This window comes from Buteo buteo, chromosome 7 (genome assembly GCF_964188355.1).
Source record: "Buteo buteo chromosome 7, bButBut1.hap1.1, whole genome shotgun sequence".
NCBI classification, from domain to species: Eukaryota; Metazoa; Chordata; class Aves; order Accipitriformes; family Accipitridae; genus Buteo; species Buteo buteo.
The window spans coordinates 43,316,653-43,338,002 of record NC_134177.1 but is presented as its reverse complement, the minus strand read 5'-3'; the positions used below and the strand labels follow the sequence as shown (position 1 = coordinate 43,338,002).

Genomic DNA, 21,350 nt, shown 5'->3' with positions numbered 1-21,350 from the left:
CCGCCTGGGGTGGGGGTCTTTGGACCTCTGGTGAACCTCTGGTCCCTGATCAACACGTGTGTGGGATCCCGAGGGGTTCCCCATCCCATAGCTGACGAGTAGGAGGACTCTAGATGTTGCTTAACAGGGGGGTCCCCTGCTCCCCACACACCAGGATGCCAAGTCCCTCGCCCACACACATAGTGGGGTCCCCAGCCATGGGGTCTCTACATGGGGCTGCCCCCCCCCCCCGAAAAAGACCCAAACCCCACGATGGGCTCTGGCCAACACGTGTGCGAGGGGAGTCTCCAGCTCCTGCCTCCCCACGGAGGGGTCCCCGACCCACGGCCAGAGACCGGGGCTCCCCCTCCTTAGTGGGGCGGAGGGTCCCCAGCCCTAACCCTCTGCGCGAAGGGGACCCTGCCCCCGCCGTACCGTACCGTACCGTACCGTACCGGCCCGCACCGCCCACAGCCGGCAGCCCCGCGGCCCCGGGGGCGGGGAGGCGGCCCCGGCCGTGCCCATAAGGCGTGCGGGCGGCGGCAGCGGTGGCGTGCTCTATGGCGGCGGCGGCGACAGCAGCGGCTGCCCGGTACCTACGGGGCGTCCGGCGCCTCCTGCCCGCCGGCGCTCGGCGGGAGAGCTGTGAGCTAGCCCGGCTGGCGGGGCCCGTGGTGAGAACCGGGGAAGGGAAAGACGGGACGGGGGACACAGGGGATGGGGACGGGGCCCGGCAGCCCTCCCGCCGGAGAGGCGCCGGGCCGAGGTGGTGGTGGTGGCGGCGGCGGCGCGCGGAGGGGGGGGTGTAACGGTCGGCGGCGCGCGGAGGGGGGGGGTGTAACGGTCGGCGGCGCGCGGAGAGGGAGTGTAACGGTCGGCGGCGCTGAGGTGAGGTGAGGGGCCGCCGCCCCCGGGGCTGGGCCGCCCGGAGCCTGGCAGCGTGCCCCGGCCAACCCGGGCTGTGGAGGAGATCTCGGGCCCCGGCTGACACCGGGAGGGGCGTCCGCAGCGGGCTGAGAGCCGTGCCCGGCCGTGCCGCTGCTGTTTCGTCTCCCTTCAGCCTCCCGGGCACGGCTCCGCTTGACCGGGGCTTCACCTCTCCTCCCCGGCCGGACAGGGGACGGCCCGGTCCCTCCCTCCTGCAGTCCGTGCCCGCTGAAGGCACAGCTAGAATTAAAACGGCACCGTTCGTTCCTTAATTTGTCATCCGAGGGCTTTTTCTTTGCCACAGGAATTCCTGTTGCTGTCTAGCTTGGTCCAGGTGACCTGGTCCGGCAGGGCCTGGCAGCAGGGCTTTAAAAGCAGAGCGTTGGACTTGGGGAAGGGGGGAAAAGCTGTTAAATTGCTCTGGGAAACCCATTTGCAGCCCCGGCACTGCCGCGTACCCCTTGGGTGACAAGCAAGTCGTTTTGCTTGATGCCAGCTCCTTGGCCAGCCCTTCCAGCAGACTCTGGGTGCAAAGATGCCCTATGGCTAGTAGTCCCAAAATCCTCCCTGGGCTGCTGTTAGTCTGGAAGGAGATGCATCCTTTGGTAGTCGGGGACCGACGGTGCAGCACTGAGCATGTTTTGCAGAGGCTTCCGCAAAAGGGAGCGTGCATCACAGCCCTGGTCTAAATCTGTTGTGCGTGAAGTTTTGTGCTTTGAATTTTTGACTCTATCTGGTGAATAAGTACCAAGTGATGAACTCGGAAATGTCCTTCCTGACATCAAAGCACTGACCTGCTGTGATCGGGCAGCAGAGGAAGTATAGATGGGTTTCGGTTTCTGCAGCTGAATACATCAGCCCTAGTTCAGTACCCTCAACCGTTCCACCGGTGGCACAGCCTGCTTCTCTATATGCCCAGATAACCTCAAAACCACACCTGCAGCTGTCAGTAGTTAATGCCCATTTCATGTCAAACCCTGTGCTAGAACAATTGTGAAGGTACGGATCCCTGCTGCAGGGATTACTTACAGCAGCAGGTCGAACGTGCCCATGCCTGGCAGGAGGACTACATCTGTAGGCAGCGGTGGGACGTCTGGAGAGGAGAAGGTTTTGTTCTGTTCTTCCCCTGACCCCACAGGAGCTGATTCTTCAGCAGCACTGGGCTCTTGGCTTGCCAACTGCTGGGTGAAAAGGAGCATGAGCAGACCTTGGGTATAGTCCCCAGCCATGCCCACCCCTCAGGGGGTATAAATGTCTCTAACTCTTACCATCTGGTTCTAGCTGTGCCATGACTCCGTGCCTTGGACGCCTGTAGAGGGGCCGTCATCTTGCCAAGGAAAAATGAGGTCTGGAGTGTGATCTCTGTTGCAGCATCGTTAAGCCTTGCTGTAGCCCCTGGCAAGGAACAAGCAGGCTGGACTTGGCATCTCTCCAGGAGGAGAGGACACTGCAGTTTGGGAGGAGAGGTTTCCCCAGATGCACAGATGTGCCGAAAAACATTGGGATTTTTTTATTTTCCCTCTCTATGCATCTTTCATCCTGGAAAAGAGGATTTCTAGTGAAGCCCTTAAGCCACATGTAAACAAGGTCATCTGGCAGATTGGCTGCGTAACACCAAAATACCACAGGGCAGGTAGAGGCCAGCTTTGAAAGACAAAGCCACCGGCAGCCTGTGCGAGCCCTAGAGCTGGCTCCTCTGCCCCAGAGGACATGTTCCCAGGACAGCAGAGCCCTGGCCTCGTGACGAGGTGCTGCGTTGACACCAGGAAACCCGAGTTCATAGTCCAACTCCTGGGGGAAGGGTGGTGTTCCTCAAGTCTTAACTGGTCCTCATCTCACTGTCTCCTCCTCCTCCCATCCTAGTTTGTCGCCCAGCTGCTGGGGTTCCTGATCAGTGTGGTCAGCTCCATCTTCTGTGGCCACCTGGGGAAAGCTGAGCTGGATGCTGTGACGCTGGCTGTGTCCGTACGTATTACTCTGATCCCCCTCTGATTTAAAATGTGTAAATTTTGTGTCACCAAAAAAAAAGAAGAAAAAACCCAAAACCTGTGGGAACGTATATGTGAGGACCCTGCGTGTAAGCACAGCGTGATGCAATGCAAACATCGCATCCACCAAACTGTTCTTTCTTTTGCCCTGAGCCCAGGCAGGAGAGGAGCCAAGCAGTCAGTGACTGTGCTAGTGCAAGGCCAGCACCTGGGCAGGGAGCTGGAGCCTGTGACCAGCTCTCTGGACCCACCTGACCTGGGGGTGTGCATGTGGCTAGGAGCAGCACTGTTTATGGTCCTTTAGGTATTCACCCCTTGCTAGAGGATCCTTTTCAACACCAGGGGAGAGAAGTGGCTATTTAGGCAACAAGAATGTGTTATTCTGAGAAACAGAGAAGGGCTGGAAACTTCCCAAAAAGTCATAGAACTGTCTCCCCACCCAGCTGGGAGGGACACAGTGCTTTGGGCCAGGTCCCGTCACCCTCCATTGCAACTCGAGTCCCTTGTCTCTCCTCCAGGTTATCAACGTGACGGGCATCTCCATTGGTTCTGGTTTAGCCTCAGCATGCGACACACTGATGTCCCAGGTCAGTAGCAGCTCCCCCTTTCTTGTGCCTGACAGCGTTCGACTGATGGTGTCTCACCTCCTGTGCAGTGTGATCTGGGCACAAAGGGTGGAAGGATGGCAGCTTTCAGCTAGCGTGGGGCTACAGATGCACTGACTGGAGCCTGCTCCCTTCCTGCAGCTGCTCCAAGGAGCCCTGGGTCATGCCTGGGTAGCAAAGGGATGTGCAATCCACCCGAGAGCCAGTTATACCCAACCAGCCTGGCATTAGCCACTGCAGGGTGTGGGAAATGCATTTAATCAGGCTGTTGCTGCCCTGGGTCCTGTGGATTTGCCCAGACACTTTGGTTCCTTGTAATGCTCACCTTGGTCCTCTCTCCTGACTTAGACGTATGGCAGCAAGAACCTGAAGCAGGTGGGCACCATCCTGCAGCGGGGGATCCTCATCCTGCTGCTGTGCTGCTTCCCTTGCTGGGCGCTCTTCATCAACACCGAGCAGATCCTCCTGCTCATCCGACAGGACCCCGAGGTCTCCAGGTCAGGGGTGAGATCGAGCCCTTCTGGATCAGGCATTTGGCTGTGGCTGGGTTGCCACGTAGTGTTGAAATTGAGCCTCTGTGGAGCTTGAGTACAACGCTGCTCAGCTTGGCTCTTGCTTTGCTGTGTCATTAACTGGGGAAACAACTCTCTTTCCAGGTTAACTCAGGTCTACGTGATGATCTTTATTCCAGCGCTTCCTGTAAGTTGCCGCTAAAGTTGTTAAAAGCTCTGTATCCCTCAGTAACGTTAGTGGAAAGGAGGGAGTGTCTTTGTGTGGATCACAGGGCAACATGGTTTAGGGTTTTATGATGTGCCCCTTGATCTTGGTCCTTAACAGATGTGTATTGTCCAGCAGCTGCTGGACCAGCAAACATACACTCTTTCATCTTACTGTGCAAAGCCTTTTACTGCAGGGCACGTCTCTGCACAACAGGTAACTGGTGACGGACATTGGAACCAGGGGCTCCAGGGCTCACTCTTAGCTCTGAGATAAAGGCTGCAGCTTGCTGTTTGCACACACTCATAGCTGCTGGGCTCTTAGCTAGTTACTCTGGCTCCTCCAAGATGGGGAGCAGTACCCCTGGGGAATGAGGTGTATAGGTTAATCCTTTCTTCCAAGGTTTCCAGGCTCTCTTGTGCTGATGAGAAAGCAAAGGAGATTTCCCAACTGGAGACTGATCTCCCTCCCCAGTGGGAATGGGACGCGCCTTTTATTACTCTTGGCTTGGGGTGCAGCCGGTGCTGGCAGATACCATGCTTCAACCAGACCACAGGAGCAGGGTGCTGGGCAGCATGCCTGGCTGGGGCACCCTGAGAAGGCAGTGCAGGGGGCTGAGGGAGGGACCCATCTGTGAGTGTTAAGTGGTAGCTGGCTGCTGAACCATAGTGCAGCAGTGCTGATGAAATGAATCCTGACTTTTGCAGGCGGCGTTTCTGTACCAGCTGCAGACAAGATATTTACTAAGTCAGGTACTGTATTAACTAGCCAGGTTCAGGGCCATAGATTAAAGGTAATCCTAGGAACATGGATAAAGTTGGGGATCTAAGTTCATCCTGTTCTGGGAAGAGCTGGGCTGAGGAATGTGTGATGCACAGCCCCCCACCCAGCCCGGCCGGGCATGGAGAGCTCATGGGAACCACCCTTAGTTTGCTCCATTTCCCCACTGCTACCTCCCAACTCTGCATTTTATTGATTGCACCAGCTCTTGAGCCCTGCATGCTACCTTTTGCATGTCTTAACACAATCCAGCTCTACCTGAAACAGGAGCTGTCTTCCTGGCTTTCTCCTTGGGCATTGCTGAAGGTCTCCCCTGCATTTGCTGGATGGGTTTTGGGCAGTGTTGGGAAAGCAAACTCCAAAGTCCCTCCTTGGCTTCCAGGCGATCATTTTGCCTCAGGTGTTGACGGGGATTGCAGCCAACATCCTCAATGTGGCCATGAACGCCTTCTTCCTATATGCGCTGAAGCTGGGCATGGTGTAAGTGTGAGCAGAGGTGGTGACGGACTCTCCCTGGGTGCAGGGGTTTGATTAGGGCTGTGGGGGGTGTCCTGGGTGCCCAGTTCTGCCACCCTCTGTCCCCAGCCAACCAGCCTGCAAAGATAAGGCTGGAGAGATCTGCCCCATATCTGCAGCAAGGCTTGTATGGGTGCCACCAGGTCTCTTCTGCTATAGCTGAGAAGGTTGAGGAGGATGTAATTTGTAATTTGCCTGTCTCTCTCCCCAGGGGCTCTGCCTGGGCTAACACCGTTTCTCAGTACACCCAGGCCATCCTCCTCTTCCTTTATGTGTGGTATAAGAAGATTCATGTGGAGACCTGGGGAGGTACTGTTCATTGCTTAATCTTTAAAAATACCAGTGTTTGGCCCTGGGGATTTGGCACTGTCACCAGCACCTGACAAAGGGATTACCATCCCCTCACGGCAGGAACATGCTGTAGCTAGGTCCTCAAGGCCTTTGCTGTAGCTCCAAGTACATTCTTGTTGATCATCCTGTCTTAGGAATGCATCATGGTACAGCAGCAAGACTAGGCTGATGCCCTGTGAGCTGCGGTGGTGATTGTCCTCAGACAGTGTCCAGAAGAGCATATGGCTCCCCCCTTTAGGGGAGGAGAGGGAGAACATGCATTCATTTTGCTTCACCTCCTCATTGCAGGTTGGACCAGGGACTGCCTCCTGGACTGGGGGTCCTTTACCTGGCTGGCGGTACCCGGCATGCTCATGATGTGTATTGAATGGTGGACCTTTGAGATTGGGAGCTTCTTGGCAGGTGAGTCCAAATCTTATTTTTCCTCTGGTTCAACAGGTTGTCTTCCAGTCATGCCTGCTCTGATGGCTGCCTTTTGAGTATGTCCCCTGAGCACCTGCTGCCAGCAGCCTCCTCGCCTGCAGGGTTGGTTCTGCAGGATGCTGCATCTGTTAGATGGGAACTCTCTAGTCACTGCCTCCTTGTCAGCAAAGGAGAAGTTTAATTCTGACCTAATGAAGGAAGCGATGAATCTTTTCCAGGGCTGCTCAGTGTGGTGGAGCTGGGGGCACAGTCTGTCATCTATGAGCTCTCCTCTGCGGCATACATGGTAAGGGCTGAGTGTGTTTGTTGTGGTTTAACCCCAGCCAACAACTAGGCACCACGCAGCTGCTCACTCACTCCCCCCCACCCAGTGGGATGGGGGAGAAAATCAAGAAAAGAAGTAAAATTCATGGGTTGAGATAAGAATGGTTTAATAGAACAGAAAAGAAGAAACTAATAATGATAATGGTAACACTAATAAAATGACAACAGTAATAATAAAAGGATTGGAATGTACAGATGGTGCGCAGTGCAATTGCTCACCACCCGCTGACCAACACCCAGCTAGTCCCTGAGTGGTGATTCCCTGCTCCCACTTCCCAGTTCCTATACTAAATGGGATGTCACATCATATGGACTACCCCGTTGGCCAGTTTGGGTCAGGTGCCCTGGCTGTGTCCTGTGCTAACTTCTTGTGCCCCTCCAGCTTTCTCGCTGGCTGGGCGTGAGAAGCTGAAAAATCCTTGACTTTAGTCTAAACACTACTTAGCAACAACTGAAAACATCAGTGTTATCAACATTCTTTGCATACTGAACTCAAAACATAGCACTGTACCAGCTACTAGGAAGACAGTTAACTCTATCCCAGCTGAAATCAGGACAGTGTTAAACCAAGATCAGCCTGGGAGGAGCCTCCAAACGATGGCCCTGCAGATCAAGGCTGGGGAGGGAAGCAGGGGTGGGAAGCAGGAATCGGTGCCAGGCAGGTGATGACTCTCAGGCCTGCTGTGCAGGCGCACAGCCAGGGCTGTGCTGCAGATGGAAAATCCCTTTACTGCAGCAATGCCAATTTGCCCCAAATTCCCTCCTGGGGAAGAAAATTGCTACAGGCTCTGTTGCCACTCACCTCTTCCTTGTCTCCTGCTACTCAGGTGCCTCTGGGCTTCAGCGTGGCTGTGAGTGTCAGAGTGGGCAATGCCTTGGGATCGGGGGATGTGGTGCAAGCCAAGAACTCTTGCATCACTGCTCTGCTGTGCACAGGTCAGTCCAGGTGCTGCAGAGTGGAATAAATTATCAGTAAACCGTTCAATTCCCCTCTTACTGGGCTGGGGACCCACCCTAGGAACCCAGACCCACTTGTTTGGACCCTCTGTTTGGGAAAGGTGACATCCTGGCTCCTCTCTTCTGTTAGAAACCTGCTGCAAAGGCTTTGATAGTTAAAAATACAATTTAGCATTCTGTCCTCCACCTCCAGAAGGTAGAGGGAGTATCTGAGGAGAAAGTGAGGAAAACAGACTTGTCCTCTACTGCAGTATCACTTGGAGGTCAGCCAAGTCCAGTCCCCAGCATATGAAGCCCCTGAGGTCTGGGCCTGGGTCAGGAGCGGGACATGCTGCCCTTGAGGCAAGCAATCTGACTATTTCTTTTTCTCTCAGGAGTTTTTGCTGTGGTGGTTGCAACGTTACTGGGAACCCTGAAGGATGTGGTGGGATACATCTTCACCAGTGACAAGTGGGTTAACAGCTTTCTTTTGAATATTATTACCTTCTTAGAGGGTATGATTTGTATCCCAGGAGCTGCTCAGAAGCAGCTGACAGAGTTCCTAAACCTCCTCCTGGCAAACATGTTCCCCAAAGGTTCCTCCTAACTGCCTGGTGTCACTGGGCAGCACAGATGCTTCTGACACTGGGACACTACCATGGTGGTACCCAAGCTGCACGCATCCCCTCAAGTCTTATGTGCTGGGATCAGGCTTTGCAGCTGGATGAGTCCAGTCCCTTGAGACCAGGCTGTGCTGCTTTCCCTGATCAGTACGTACATCTTCCCAACAGGGAGATCGTTATCTTGGTGTCCAAAGTGATGATCATCTTTGCTCCATTCCACTTGTTTGATGCAGCAGCAGTGAGTATTCCAGCATGTGGAGCAATTCCTCTCTGCAGGTGGGGGTGCAATGGAGAGTGCAAAGCTGCCTCTAGCTCACTCTTGATATGTTAAAATGATAGAGAGAAGCAAACTGATAAACTGTCAAAGCAGCTGCTTGCATTACCTATAGCACCTCAGTGTCCCCTGTGCTTGTAGTTACCCATTGGCATTGCTGCAGAGCAACCCAGCTTCTCCCTCTCTTCTACTGGCAAGGCTTCAGCTTTCTACTAGCTTGTCAGAGCAGCACAAGTGAGCAGCTGGAACTTCAGAGATACCAGGTCCTCCCAGCATAGTGGCAGTGCTCATACAACTTGTTAGATGGTTAGATTGTAATTTCAGTCTGTTGTCTCCTGTCATGTCCCTGAGAGAGGGACCCAGGCAATGTGGAAAGCAGTATGGGGTCTGCTGGCATGCCTCTCGTTGTCTGCAGACAGCTCCACATTCTGCACCTGGGCTGGCAGCTGGAATGAGAGGAGCCCTGCACTGTGTGCTCTGTGATGAGGCTTTGGTCTCTCTTGACTCTGCGGAACAGTGCTGTGGGTTCCCTTATTCATGGGGCCATGCCATACCCCAGAGCTCCTGTGGTACCTTCCATAGCATGTGCTGTATATATTGATTCCTCTGTCTGCTTTCCTTAGGCAACCTGTGGTGGTGTGCTGCGGGGAACAGGAAAGCAGAAGATGGGTGCTATCGCCAACGCCATCGGCTATTATGCCATCGGCCTGCCCATCGGCATCTCACTGATGTTCGCAGCTAAGATGGGAGTGTTGGGTACATGCGTCCTCCATTTGGCATTGAGAGCCTGGCTTTGTATGAGCTGCCAGCACTGCTGCTGGGCCAAACCCTGTGCCTTGAGCAAAGGCTCAGCGCTTGGACTTGTGCTCAGATCCTCCTTCAGCTTAGTGGGGCTGGATTGCACACCCAAGTGTTTAGCTCATGCAGGCTCCGAGTAGCCTCCATCAAATAGGGGCTGAGACATCCCAGTAAACACAGGCTTGCTCCCAGCATAGGACCCCCCCCAGGAGTTGTTTATTCTTGCTGCCCCTCAGGGCAGCTCTCCCATCAAGACTGGGTTAGACATGGGGCAATAATCTGACCCCACTGAAGTCCTTGGGCATTTTGGCAGTGGCTGGCAAAAGCAGGCTTTCCTTAAGCCCTCCCTGAAGTAACTCTCCATTGCTGCAGGTCTGTGGGTGGGGATGATCATTTGCATCTCTTTGCAAGCCCTTTCCTTCTCGGCTTTTGTCATGCGCATGGATTGGAAGAAAGCTGCAGAAGAGGTGAGACTTGTGCTTCTCTCTAGTAACTCTTAAAAGGTGCTAAGTGAGTTCCTGTCCCAGTACAACGCCATAGCTCTCTGGGGGGAGGCAAAAGTGAAACGGGATTTGTCCCTCTTCTGCAGTGGAAGAGCAAGTTTGTGCTGAGCTTGCTTGTATTGGGAGAGTGGAGGGAGGAGGCTCAGGTTTGCTTGGCTGGGCAGGACACCCTTGCTCTGAGAAGAGCAACTCCTTCTGTATGTTTTTAGGCTCAAGTCCGAGCTGGACCAAAAAAACAACTGGAAGATGTGAACTCCAATGGCACGGTTGCTAACAAAACATCTGCTGTGGGTATGTAACCGGGCCTGACAACAGGGAGGGAGCCTGAATTCTCCACCCAACCCTTCCTTTCCTTCACAGTCATAGCAGCTGTGTCTGTCCTGCAGGCCCAGAAGGCTGGGAAGAGCACAGTGTCTGGTGCTTGTCCCAGGCCAGTGGCACTTCTCCTGTACTTAGTAATGGGGTACAGGATACCCCATTACCCCTGTCACCACCCTGGCTGCTCCAGGGAAGAGCCTGGACTGCCAGCCAGTGTCTGCCTTACCTGGGAACACCTGCCACTTTGCTGCAGCGTGTCCCTGAGACTTGGGAAAGGACCCTTGGGACTGTCACTAGCGCTTGTGCAGCATCAGACTGCGATGTCCTGACTTTGCAGCTTGGCTTCCCTACAGCACTCACCTTTCTGTTACACAGATTACATCTCCGTTGACACAGACACCGTGGAAACTATAGTCCTGCCTGACAGCATCGTGACGGGTGAGAGGCAACCTGACCACCAGCTCATCACACAGGAGGCACCTGCTGTTGTCCCTGCTCCTCCTGCTGTGGTATGGAGGGCCCTGATTATCCGCCGTGTGCTGGCTGCTGCTGCTGCCATTGCTGTCCTGCTGGTGGGCATACTGGTCCGGCTCCTGACTGGCAATGGCTAGAACCAGTGACCCTGGGGAACTGTGCACAAAGCAGGAGGGCACGTGGTAATGTCCCAGAAGGATGGTGCAGGGGAAGGAATTCCCCCTCAGTTCCTTGTAAAGAGTCACTTTGCTCAGTTTCTGGTTAACTCACACTGTTTTATCCCACATGCAGAGTTCTTAAAGGTGGCACCTGGGAAGAAAGTACTTGAGAACTGGTCCCTCTCCTACCCTGCACTGGGATGTCACTCATGATAGGCGGGAGTGTATCCTGGGGTTGACCCAGTAAGGAGACAGGGACCTTGTGCTGCTGTCCTGCTTCCTACTCCCTGGGGGCATTTGTCCCTGTTGTTTGCTAATGGCAGAGGCTCTTGCTGCCCACTGCAGGTTTCCTCACGCACCAGTCAGTGCCAGTATCTTGATGTGGTAGAGCCCACTTGCTACTGCTGCAGCAGCGCAGAGCGAGGCTGATTTTGTTTGGAAGATGGCCGACTTCTCTAACTGCTGCTGGGGCGTTGGGTGCTGGCTGCTGGCCCTGCTCTCCCTGCTGTGTGGCAGGCACAGGGCCTAAAGCAACTCTTCTTTGCACTTTTGTAAGGTGGGATTTTGATACAATAAAGTTTTCTGAGTAAATGTTGGGCTGTTAATGTGGTGTGAGCATGACCCGGGTCATCACCATGACTAAGCTGTTAGAGGAGAGATGCATGCCTGGTTTGTGCAGCATGACAGGCTTGCGCAGGGCATAGCTTCAGCCTCCTGGCCCTGCAGTTTGGGTCTGGCTCTGGGCACAGCAGCAGTCAGGGGCTTGTTTTAGCTGGGGTCACAGAGCATGCTGCTCCCCTCAAGTACAAAAGCTCTGACGCCACTGCTGAGCTGCACGGGAGAGGGTGGTGAGGTACACAACCCTACAGAGCCATCAGGGAACTGCTGTATATCTTAATGCAAATGCCCCTGCCCTCAGCACCGAGCCCCTTGCAACCTGTCCCAGGCTCTTACCTGCAGCAGTGCGACAGCAGCGAGGCCACTGCCTCTGTGGTGTGGCACGTGCTCAGCCGGTGGAGGTAAATACCACATAAAGCTGGTGCGTGGCACACGGTGCTGGCAATAAAAAGATGTGACAAAAAGAAGCTTGAAACAGCCATCAACCTCGACCTCAGCAGCCTTTGTCCCAGATTTAGGGAGGATGTGGCAGACTGCCCTGCTCAGAATCCCAGTAGTTTTGGGATGGGAGCCTGGGGAGAAGAGGAAGCCTGCCTTGCTCTGCCCCATGGGCTCCCTCAGCCCACCTCCTGCTCTGTGCAGGAGAGGGTCTGCACCGTGGGGCCCCTCTGCCTCCCCTGCCCTGCCGTGGGCCGAGGCAGGATGCTATATTTGGCCTGGCGGAGCAGCGCCGGTGAAACCTGACGCTGCCATGCTGTTGCAAGACCGACAGCTGGAGCCAATGGGGCCAGCTTGTCTTGGCCACCGCCATGCTGTGATGAGAGGGGCTGAGACAGGCAGTGGCTCCACCACTGCCGGCAGCAGCTCACGGGAGACCGCAAACAGACCCATGAATCCTCCACCGTTGCTGGAAGAGGAGAACAACCCTCCAGCCCACTGGCTGGTGGAGCCGCGGCAAAGCAGGAGAGAGGTACGAGGGTGCGCGGGAGCGATTTGGGAAGGCTCAGCCCCTACGCTGGCTCAGGGCAGGCAGCAAGCGCCTTGCGCTGCACATCTGGGCTCCTCCGCGCTGCCCGCAGCAGTGCACAGGACCCTCACTGGGCTTCCCAGCTCCGTGCCCTGCCCTGCCCCACTGCCTGCGCTTCCCATCGCTGACCCAGCTACCGGCAGCAAGGAAGCATGCAGTTGGCTCGTCCAGCCCTTGGCTGAAGTTCACCCCACCGTGGTTACACATTGCTCACCCTAGCGAGGTGGTTTTAACAGAGCGCGGAGGAAGAGGGGTTGTTTCACTCCCATAGCAGAGCGGCAGCATGAAGCAGGCGAACCTCCCTGAGGAGAACGGCTTCAGTGAGGCAATGGCCGCCGGCCAGCACGATCTCACACCCAGTAACTGCGGGAAGAAACGCCGCTGGCTTCGGCGCTTGGTCCCGGATACCTTCTGGGAAGACGCAAAGAAGCTGCTGGTGCTGGCGGGGCCGCTGGTAAGGACCCCGGGAGGTGAGCGCTTCCCCCCCCCTCCCCAGCATGGCCAGCCCTGCTCACCTCCATCTCTGATCTTCACCTCTCCTCTTCCTTGCGCTTAGATCCTGATCCAGCTGCTGATCTTCCTGATACACCTTGTCAGCTCCATATTCTGTGGCCACCTGGGCAAGGTCGAGCTGGCCTCCGTCACGCTGGCCATCGCTGTAAGCATTCTCGGGGGCTGCCCTGGCACCAGTTCTCACCTGCTGACACTGGGATGGGATACGGGAATGGAGGTGGACAAAGACAGAGGAGATTTCAGACTCTTGCATTTCCTTTTAGTACTTCTCCCTACCAAAAGTCTTAAATGCTCACATTAAATTTTTTTTTTTTTTAACTCCTGTTTCCAGGTTATAAATGTTACTGCCATCTCTGTAGGTTACGGTTTGTCTTCGGCATGTGACACCTTGATATCACAGGTGGGTAAGAGATCCTGGCACTTGTCCTGGAGACACGGGGTTTTCCAGCATCGGCTGATGCTGCCCAGGCACTGCATGGAACCCTGGCTGCACCTGCGAGCTAGGGAAGCTTGTCCCCAAGCAGCAATCCCATAACAGGGAGCTCCATGCTCCCCTTGAAATACCAAATACTTCCCGGGTGGTCAGGGCTGCTCCATGCTCCGTGGGGTCCCCGTCCCACCAGCACCAGCATGCTGCCAGTGCAGCAGCGCTCACTGCCACCCTCTTCACCTTGCAGACCTACGGCAGCAAGAACCTGCTGCGCGTGGGGGTGATCCTGCAGCGTGCCACCCTCATCGTCCTGCTCTGCTGCTTCCCCTGCTGTGCCATCCTCATCAACATCGAGCAGCTCCTGCTCCTCGTCCGCCAGGACCCTGAGGTCTCCAGGTCCGGTGGTTCCATGGACCAGATACCACTGCCTTGTCCCTCCCCAGCATGGTGGGTCTGCAAGGAGGGTAGCTACGGCTGTGGCCCCTCGCTAACCATACCTCTCATGTCCCCCCAGGTTAACCCAACGCTACGTGATGGCATTTGTCCCTGCTCTCCCGGTGAGTCCCTGTGGGGACCCTGAATGCTGGCCACACTCGGGGACCGGCCATCCTGCTCCTATTTTCCGCTGCAGCAGCGCAGCCCCTGCTCAATGCTGCCCTCATTTCATCCACCTATTTCCTTTTCAGGCAGTTTTTCTGTATAACCTGGAGACAAGGTACCTGCAGAACCAGGTGGGTCCTGCAGCCCTCGCACCCACGGAGGGCCAGCCCCACCTCAGGGCTCCCTTCACCCATGCACCCAGGGTTTTCATTCTCACCGTTCCTGGTAGCAAGGCAGCATTTATCCCCAGCGCTGCCTGGGTACCCCGGAGCAGCTCTGATGCTGGATATCACCCCATCCTACAGCCAGTTGTATCCATTTACCTGACGGACCTCCCTTCATACTTCCCCACATCAGGGATTTACCTCCAACACACTCATTTTCCAAGCAGGCGACATCATCGGAAATTTATTTTTTGGCTGGGAAAGCTGCTGAGCGTGGGGCTGGCGGAGACCTTCGCACGTCTCTCCCAAAGCTTTTGGGAAAGTGCCGTAATCCCCATCTCCTCTTTGCAGATGATCATGTGGCCACTGGTGCTGAGCGGGCTCTTCGGCAACATCATCAACGTGATCGCAAACTGCATCTTCCTCTACGTTTTCCACTTGGGCATCACGTGAGTAGTACCCGTGTCCCATGGAGGGGAAAACACAACACCTGGTAACAGCAAGGGACTTTTCAGGGACATCAGCACCACCAGGCGTGGCCGAGCATCCGGCACTCGCAGGGGCACGGCGGGATGTTATGCTCCGGCACCCCGAGGCCGGGGAGGCATGAACAGGATGCCGACGACCTTTCTCATTTCCTTTGCAGGGGCTCTGCCTGGGCCAACACCGTTGCTCAATATTCACAAACCATTTTCTTGTTCCTGTATATTATAGGCAAGAAACTCCACGTGAAGACCTGGGGAGGTAAGGGCACCTCCCCAGCTCCCTCCAGTTCCTGCTTTACACTAGTGTTCGTGAACCTTCCACCACTTCTATCTAGTGAATTCGATTAGTCCTGATGGTGAAATATTAACCTCAGCCCGGTACACCCTGGGAACGCAGTGCTGCTTCGGTGGTACCACGTCATGCGCTAGCTTTGGCAGACCACTGTGCCGGGTGGTAAACATTAATTCTGGAGAAATGAAACTTTCTCCTGAGGCTTTGCAGAGTTCAGCCCCAAAGCCGGATGAGCACAGACGTAAGCACAAGGTTGTCCTTAGACACTCTGCTCCGGGAGCGATGAGCTGAGGGTTGCACCGCTCTGTGGCCCACAGGACCGCATCCGCAGAGCGTGTACGCTGTGCTGCTGGAGGTCCTACGGAGCTGAGGAGCATTACCCTGGTGGCTCTGCAAACAGGAACGGCACCTCCAGCTGCCTCGGGTGCTCTTGAGAGTGTAAGACGTGGCCAGTCTGGTCATCCATTAAGTGATGTTTCTCCTCCCTACAGGCTGGTCCAGTGAGTGCCTGCTGGAGTGGGACAGTTTCACCTCCCTGGCTGTCCCCAGCATGCTCATGATATGCATTGAGTGGTGGACCTATGAAATCGGGAGCTTCTTGATAGGTCAGTGGAGAGGGGGAGCTGCAAGGAGGTGGACAGGCTGTGACCCAGAGTGGTGTCCGCAGTGGTCGCAGGGGCCGAGAGCGGCTCTCCACCGGCGCTGACCCTCTCCTCTTCCCCAGGCCTGCTGAGCGTCATAGAGCTCTCCGTCCAGTCCATCATCTACGAAGTGTCCGTTGTTGCTTTCATGGTAAGGGCTGGGGTTTATTATTTCAGACCAGGGCTCCCCAGGGACAGTCCCAGGACAGACACCCAGCAAAAATCAGCTCCAGCAAACCCCCGTCTTCCCCCTCTGCACTTAAGCCTCTCCCTGCTCCTGCCTATCCTTCCTACGGAGACATTTTAAATTAAATCCTGAACTCCGTCCCCCTCTCTGCTGGGTGTTTATTCCACTGTCACTGCAATGGCCCCATTACCCAGACGCACATGCGAGCCTCAGCCCTGTGGTTACAGATCCCCCTGGGGCTCGGCACGGCCGCCAGCGTGCAGGTGGGGAACGCGCTGGGTGCCGGCGACGCCGAAACAGCCAAGAGATCCTCCACCACCAGCCTGCTCTGCACAGGTCAGGCCACCTGCGTGCCGGGAAGCCTTTCCCAGGGCTCTTTCCAGGCACAGCAGGAGCAGGGAATGTTTGCAGTCCTCTGCCTGTGGCACACATCCTGCTCTCTCCCTTCAGTTGCTCACAGCCGGGCTGGGCTCAGAGCTTTGCTCTGTTTTTCAGGAGGATTTTGCATAGCCATGGGGGTTATTTTAGCCGCCACGAAGGATGTGCTGGGATACATCTTCACCAGCGACAAGTGAGTGCCCCTGGCTCCTGGCCTCGGTGCGCGGAGGTTGGTTCCCAAAAGCAATCGTTGGCTCTTCTCTGTCCCCAGGGAGATTGTTGACTTGGTGGCCTGGGTCATACCTGTCTACGTTGTCTTCCACTTGTTTGAAGCTATGTGTGTAAGTTCCTGGGGACGCTGCTGTTTTCAGTAGGGGACCTCGGTGCTGAGTGGCAGCATCGCAGGTCAGTCGGTCGAGGGTCCCTTAGGCTGCGGTCGAGCACCGGCACACACACGGGGACCCTGCAAAGCTCCTGGGATCACCCCTTAGAAAACACTGAGTGTGTAAAAAGCTAATGATCCACAGGACTGGGCAGGGACACAGAAATAACGGGGCAGAGGCGGGAAGCTGGTTCATCACTGGGCTGGTTCACCAGCCCCCGGGCAGCAGCAGAGCCCCGAGTTTGGCCAAGGCGGTGTTCCCGGCCCCAGCCTTTCTCCCTCTCCCTGGCAGGGTGCCTGCAGTGGGGTGCTCAGAGGCATAGGCAAGCAGAAATTTGGTGCCATCCTCAACGCCGTGAGCTACTACGGCGTGGGCCTGCCCCTGGGAGCCGTGCTGCTCTTCGTGGCCAGGATTGGCGTCATAGGTACCAACCCCGGGCACGTAGCTCTGCATGCCCCCAAATCCCCCGCGCGTAGATGCAGCTCCCTGCCCCAGCTCCACCGATGGCTCACCATGACCCTCCTGTCTGGTTCTGCTCTCCTTACCTGGCTGGGGACTGGGCACACTGGGGTGGACTGCAACGGCCCTTGCAACTACCGAGAGCTTTTAATTGTACTGGGAAAAAGCAACCGCTGCCGGGCAGCCCCGCAGCAGGCGCCCACAGCCGTCCCATCCCCATGTCCCTGCTGACCTTGGTGACATCCCCTTTCTTGGCTCGCTGTCCCAAGATGTTGTCTCGGTTGGGTTTGCTCCAGCCGTGGCACCTGGCTGATGCCGGCGTGTGCTCCGCAGGTCTGTGGCTAAGCATGCTCATCTGTGTCTCCATCCTCTGCACCTGCTTCATCACCTACATCTCCCGCATGGACTGGAGGAAGGCAGCCGAGGAGGTAACCCGCACGCCCACAGCATCGTTCACTGCCAGTGGGAAGGTCCTCAGTGCCTTGGCTGGATTTGCAGCGGGATTAGACAGCATCATGGGCTCAACCCCTCAGGCCAGCGCTGCCCAGGGCTGTCCTCCAGTGCCCCCAGCAAAACCCAGTGCTCCCATGACCGCGGCCACATCCCTGTATTCAGTTCCCTCCCACACATATGCACTCAATAGCCTCAAGGTTTCCCTCTGCACCTTGTGCCACCCTTGGCTGGGGACACGAAGCACAAAGACGGGGTGACTGAGGTTACCTCAACCCTGCAGCCCTGAGCATCACCTCGTGCCCCAGTAGCTCCAGGGCTTCCACCAGCCAGCACCTCACATTTCGGGTATCTTTCAGCTACACCGTGCCGTTTCCAGCCAGATGAACCCTGCGAGAGGTGACATGTTGGCTTTGCTTAGTGGGGATTTCCCACGTCACGCGCCACCGGCTAAACCCAGCACGTTGCCTCCCCCAGGCTCAGCGCCGCGCAGGAGTGACCCAGCCACCGCCGGAGGAGCTGAACTCAGGCCCCGAACCCTCCTGCAAGGCACTTCCCTCTGGTGTGGGGCCAGCCCCACCGCCCCTCGCTTATCCCCCTGGTGTGGCAGTGCGGGGCTGCGTAGGTATGGCCAGGAGCTGGGCATGGCAGGATGGGGGATCTGGGCACTGCGTACGGTGGTGGGTTTGGGTCCGGAAAGGGTGCCCGAGGATTCACGTAAGCCAGGAACAAGCCCACAAAATGGGTGTGCAGTGTAGTGCTGGTGATGCCCTCAGTTACTGGGAAAACACTAATTACAAGGTGGGCTCGGGAGGGTGATGGACGGATGGGGTACCCTGGGCACTTCTCACCTTGCAGACACCAGGTCCCACCGAAGCTCCGTCGAGGGCTGGAGATCTCCAGGCTCTGGGCTGTTCATAACATGCTTTCAGACCTCAAACAAAACCGTCCCAAGAAACCCCTCAATCCCCCCCCCAAAAGCCCTCAGTGACGCTGCCCTGTTTTCCTTGCAGCGGGAGTGGATGCACACAACAGCGTCGTGCTCACGGGCATCACCAGGATGGAAGGACCAACGTACCGGGTGGAGCTCCAAGAAGACATGCCTGCCACGTCCCCTCCGGCCACCACCATGGCCACCAAAGAGCTGATCATCCGGCGTGGGCTGGCGGTGGCTGCGGCCATTGCAATACTTGCACTCGGTATTGTCATAAAGCTGATGACCGGCAAACACTGACTCGCACCGGGGACTGCGGGGACTTTGCTTTGGGGAGCGAAAGCCCCTCCTGATGGATGGGACATAGGAAGCACAGACAGGCCAGTGACATAATCCAGCACATGCCTGTCCCACGGGAGCCAAAGGGTCCCCCCCGTCAGCGTTTGGCAGCCTTTGCTCAGACGTCGCTCAGGAACAGGCCCTACGGCTGTTCCAATAACCAAAATGCTGCTCTGGGCTGCCCGATGCACAGCAAGCATGCAGTAACACCCTCCAGCTTGCGCTGCCAGCTATCACCTGCCAACTGGAGCTGGGCACAGCCTAGCTCACACTGCTGCTCTGTGACAAATGCCAAATAAATAAACCCAGCTGGACACAGGCTGGCTCCTTTGGGCAGAGGCTGGGAGCAGGGGAACATCTGATGCTGGGGGCTGCAGCCCATGCAGGAGCCCGGGGCACATGGGTCTCGCCCTGCCCCAGGTGGCCTTCACAGTAAAACAAAGGTTTTATTCAGCAAGGCGCAAGGTCAGCTTCCAGTTACAAGTCTGAAGGTAAAAGACTACCAGAAAACCAATAAAAAAATGGGAGTTCAGTTACAGATGAGATGGCTGGCTGCTCAGCCACTCTGGCCAAGGACTTCCCCAGACCTGGGACTCTGGTCGCAGCAATGCCCCTCTTGGCACGCAGCCCCACACGTAGTGCACCGGCGGTGCGATGGTCCCCAGCACTCCTCGAGTCCTCGGGGCAGAGTGTGGCCACAGCTCAGAAAGCCTTTGCTGGCCCCTCAGGTAGCCCTTGTGCACCTTGGATGGCTAAAGGTGGTTTCCCATGCAATGAGACATCATCCGTTCGGTTGTGAGTCCTTTCAAGGATGGGATGCTGCAGGTTCTTAGAGGCTCTTTCGCTCTGCTCTGGGCAGGCTGCTGGGGACAACCAGCCTCGACTGTCCCCATCCGTAAGACCCACATTTTGTTAGGCTTATTGCTGGTATGAGACAGCTTTCTATGGGGATCACACGAGGTGTTATGTAGATAACAAGGTCAGTAACAGCTGGCTTTGTTTTGATACCCTTGTGACAAATGATTCCCCCATTCCCAAGAACTTTTAGATGCTCTCCCGTTTGCAAAGCAGGGCAGGTGCTGCCTCCTTCCATCTGCCGCCACTCACTGCTGAGGCATGACCGGTGGTGTAGGTCTGAATCAATTCCTGTGCTTCAGCAGGAGCTAGAGCCTGCAGCTTGGGACTTCTCTGCTTTAGGTACATTTCATTTGCTTCTACCTCTTCAGTGCATTGGCTGCCTTAGAAGAAAAGAAATTGCAGCAAAAAACTGTTCAGCACTAGGACTGCAGGGAGCGAGTGGCGAGTTACAGGTCCGGCATGCTGCTGACTGCTGATTGTCCCTCTCGTCTGGGGGACACCATCAAGAGAGGCACAGAAACAAGGCTGAGTCCCACAGGGAGGGAGCAGAGCCTGAGGCAACGGGGCAACGGAGGCTGAGACCAGGTGGGGCTCAGGGGACAGAGTTGGGAAACACGCGCTCATGCAGAAAGCAAAGACCTAAAGCTCACCTTTGCCACCACTGCTGCCACAATCCCAAGCAGGGCCAAGATAACCAGTCCCACTCAGCCCTTGTTAAATCACTTCAAGAGGAAGAACTTGGCCCAGTCCACCTTCTTCTGGCTGCCAGGCAGGTACCGGAGTTTGTTCACAACCTCCATCTTCAGGTCCTTGATCAAGCAGGCATGGCGGTGGGAGAAGATCTCAAAGCTGTGCTTGTTGTGGTAGGCGCCCATCCCGCTGTTACCCGAGGGACACAACCCAGGCAGGTCACATCATGCACGGTGACAGCTGCACTTCTTAAATTCTGTTTGGCAGCCCCCAGGACACCGGGAAAGCTTGGTCACGGTGCTTCTCACACCTGGAGCAGCTGCTCTGCTCCCCAAGGGCAGAGAAGCAAAGAGCAGCTTTAAAAACTACCCAGAAATAAGTGAGGACCTGCTCGCTTCCTTGAACTGGTGCTGCTCAGGCTGGTTGTGTGCAATCACCCTTGCAATGTTAACAGCAGCAGTCCTCTCTTCCCCAGGGGCAGTCCTGCTTCTCCCACAAAATTTACATTGGGGTCCAGGACAGGAGGAACAGAGTCTATTATTTCAAGCAGTGAGACATAAGAAGGACATTCAGCAACCTGTCATCAGAAACACCCAAGACCTCAGCCCTCTACCCACTGCCAGGTTGTCTCTGCCACAAAGCCACGAGCCTGACAGTGACCGTGGAAACTCAAACAGCCACTTGGCCACAAGCAAATTCATGCCATGCCCCAGCATGGGAGAACTGGAGCAGTGGACAGATGTGCCAGAGGGTTTTCCTCTCCCACTGGCACCAACACTGCTCCAACCACTAATGAGCCTTTTTACAAAGGAACCCACCAGTGAAAATAATATTAATGGGAAAATGCAGCTGAAACTTTCTGAATTGCCAAGGGGGCATGACAGCACCTGGGTCAGAGGCTGCCTCTGAGAGACTGAAACCAGGCATATGGGATGGAGCAGGGACTTACCCACACCGCTGAAGGGTAGATCTGGAACCAGAGTGCATGAAGACGTCGTTGCCTGTCACGCCACTGCTGGAGGTCTCTCATATCACCTGTCTGATCAACTACCCAGAACGAGAAATGGCACAGAACAGAGGGAAATCAAGACAGGCCACCAACACCACGGCATTTACCAGGTGGCCAAGGCGATACCTGCATCCTCCTTTGTGGAGGGGAACAGGCTGTGCCTTGTTCCTTGAGGGAGGCTGGCTTTACATTACTTAAA

General features: G+C 55.9%; 2 protein-coding genes and 1 long non-coding RNA gene across 6 annotated transcripts; 2 read left to right on the top strand and 1 right to left on the bottom strand.

The window, feature by feature from the left end:
* The first annotated feature begins 487 nt into the window (after positions 1-487).
* Positions 488-11,273, top strand: LOC142033154 (multidrug and toxin extrusion protein 2-like). 3 transcript variants are annotated; one of them, XM_075032872.1, is made up of 18 exons: positions 488-653; positions 2,770-2,871; positions 3,413-3,481; positions 3,848-3,996; positions 4,156-4,198; positions 4,924-4,968; positions 5,379-5,476; positions 5,724-5,821; positions 6,152-6,265; positions 6,505-6,572; positions 7,438-7,546; positions 7,942-8,017; positions 8,338-8,407; positions 9,067-9,199; positions 9,614-9,708; positions 9,954-10,035; positions 10,438-10,718; positions 10,828-11,273. In XM_075032872.1, the coding sequence occupies exons 1-17, from the start codon at positions 540-542 to the stop codon at positions 10,671-10,673; spliced, it is 1,701 nt and encodes a 566-aa protein (XP_074888973.1). In that variant the 5' UTR covers positions 488-539; the 3' UTR covers positions 10,674-10,718; positions 10,828-11,273. The 3 variants fall into 3 exon arrangements, with proteins under 3 accessions (XP_074888973.1, XP_074888974.1, XP_074888971.1); XM_075032873.1 differs by having other exon boundaries at positions 5,397-5,476; positions 10,438-11,273; XM_075032870.1 differs by having other exon boundaries at positions 10,438-11,273.
* Positions 7,433-12,651, bottom strand: LOC142033158 (uncharacterized). Its single transcript, XR_012651092.1, has 3 exons — positions 12,554-12,651; positions 11,649-11,750; positions 7,433-7,559 (listed from the first exon to the last, which is right to left on the bottom strand). It is a non-coding gene; the product is annotated as an uncharacterized LOC142033158 (long non-coding RNA).
* On the top strand, positions 12,049-19,176 carry LOC142033153 (multidrug and toxin extrusion protein 1-like). 2 transcript variants are annotated; one of them, XM_075032868.1, is made up of 18 exons: positions 12,049-12,282; positions 12,611-12,793; positions 12,896-12,997; positions 13,184-13,252; positions 13,530-13,678; positions 13,797-13,839; positions 13,969-14,013; positions 14,398-14,495; positions 14,693-14,790; positions 15,315-15,428; positions 15,548-15,615; positions 15,879-15,987; positions 16,147-16,222; positions 16,301-16,370; positions 16,704-16,836; positions 17,205-17,299; positions 17,799-17,946; positions 18,335-19,176. In XM_075032868.1, the coding sequence occupies exons 1-18, from the start codon at positions 12,064-12,066 to the stop codon at positions 18,553-18,555; spliced, it is 2,040 nt and encodes a 679-aa protein (XP_074888969.1). In that variant the 5' UTR covers positions 12,049-12,063; the 3' UTR covers positions 18,556-19,176. The 2 variants fall into 2 exon arrangements, with proteins under 2 accessions (XP_074888969.1, XP_074888970.1); XM_075032869.1 differs by having other exon boundaries at positions 12,121-12,282; positions 12,614-12,793; positions 18,335-19,175.
* The last annotated feature ends 2,174 nt before the right edge of the window (positions 19,177-21,350 follow it).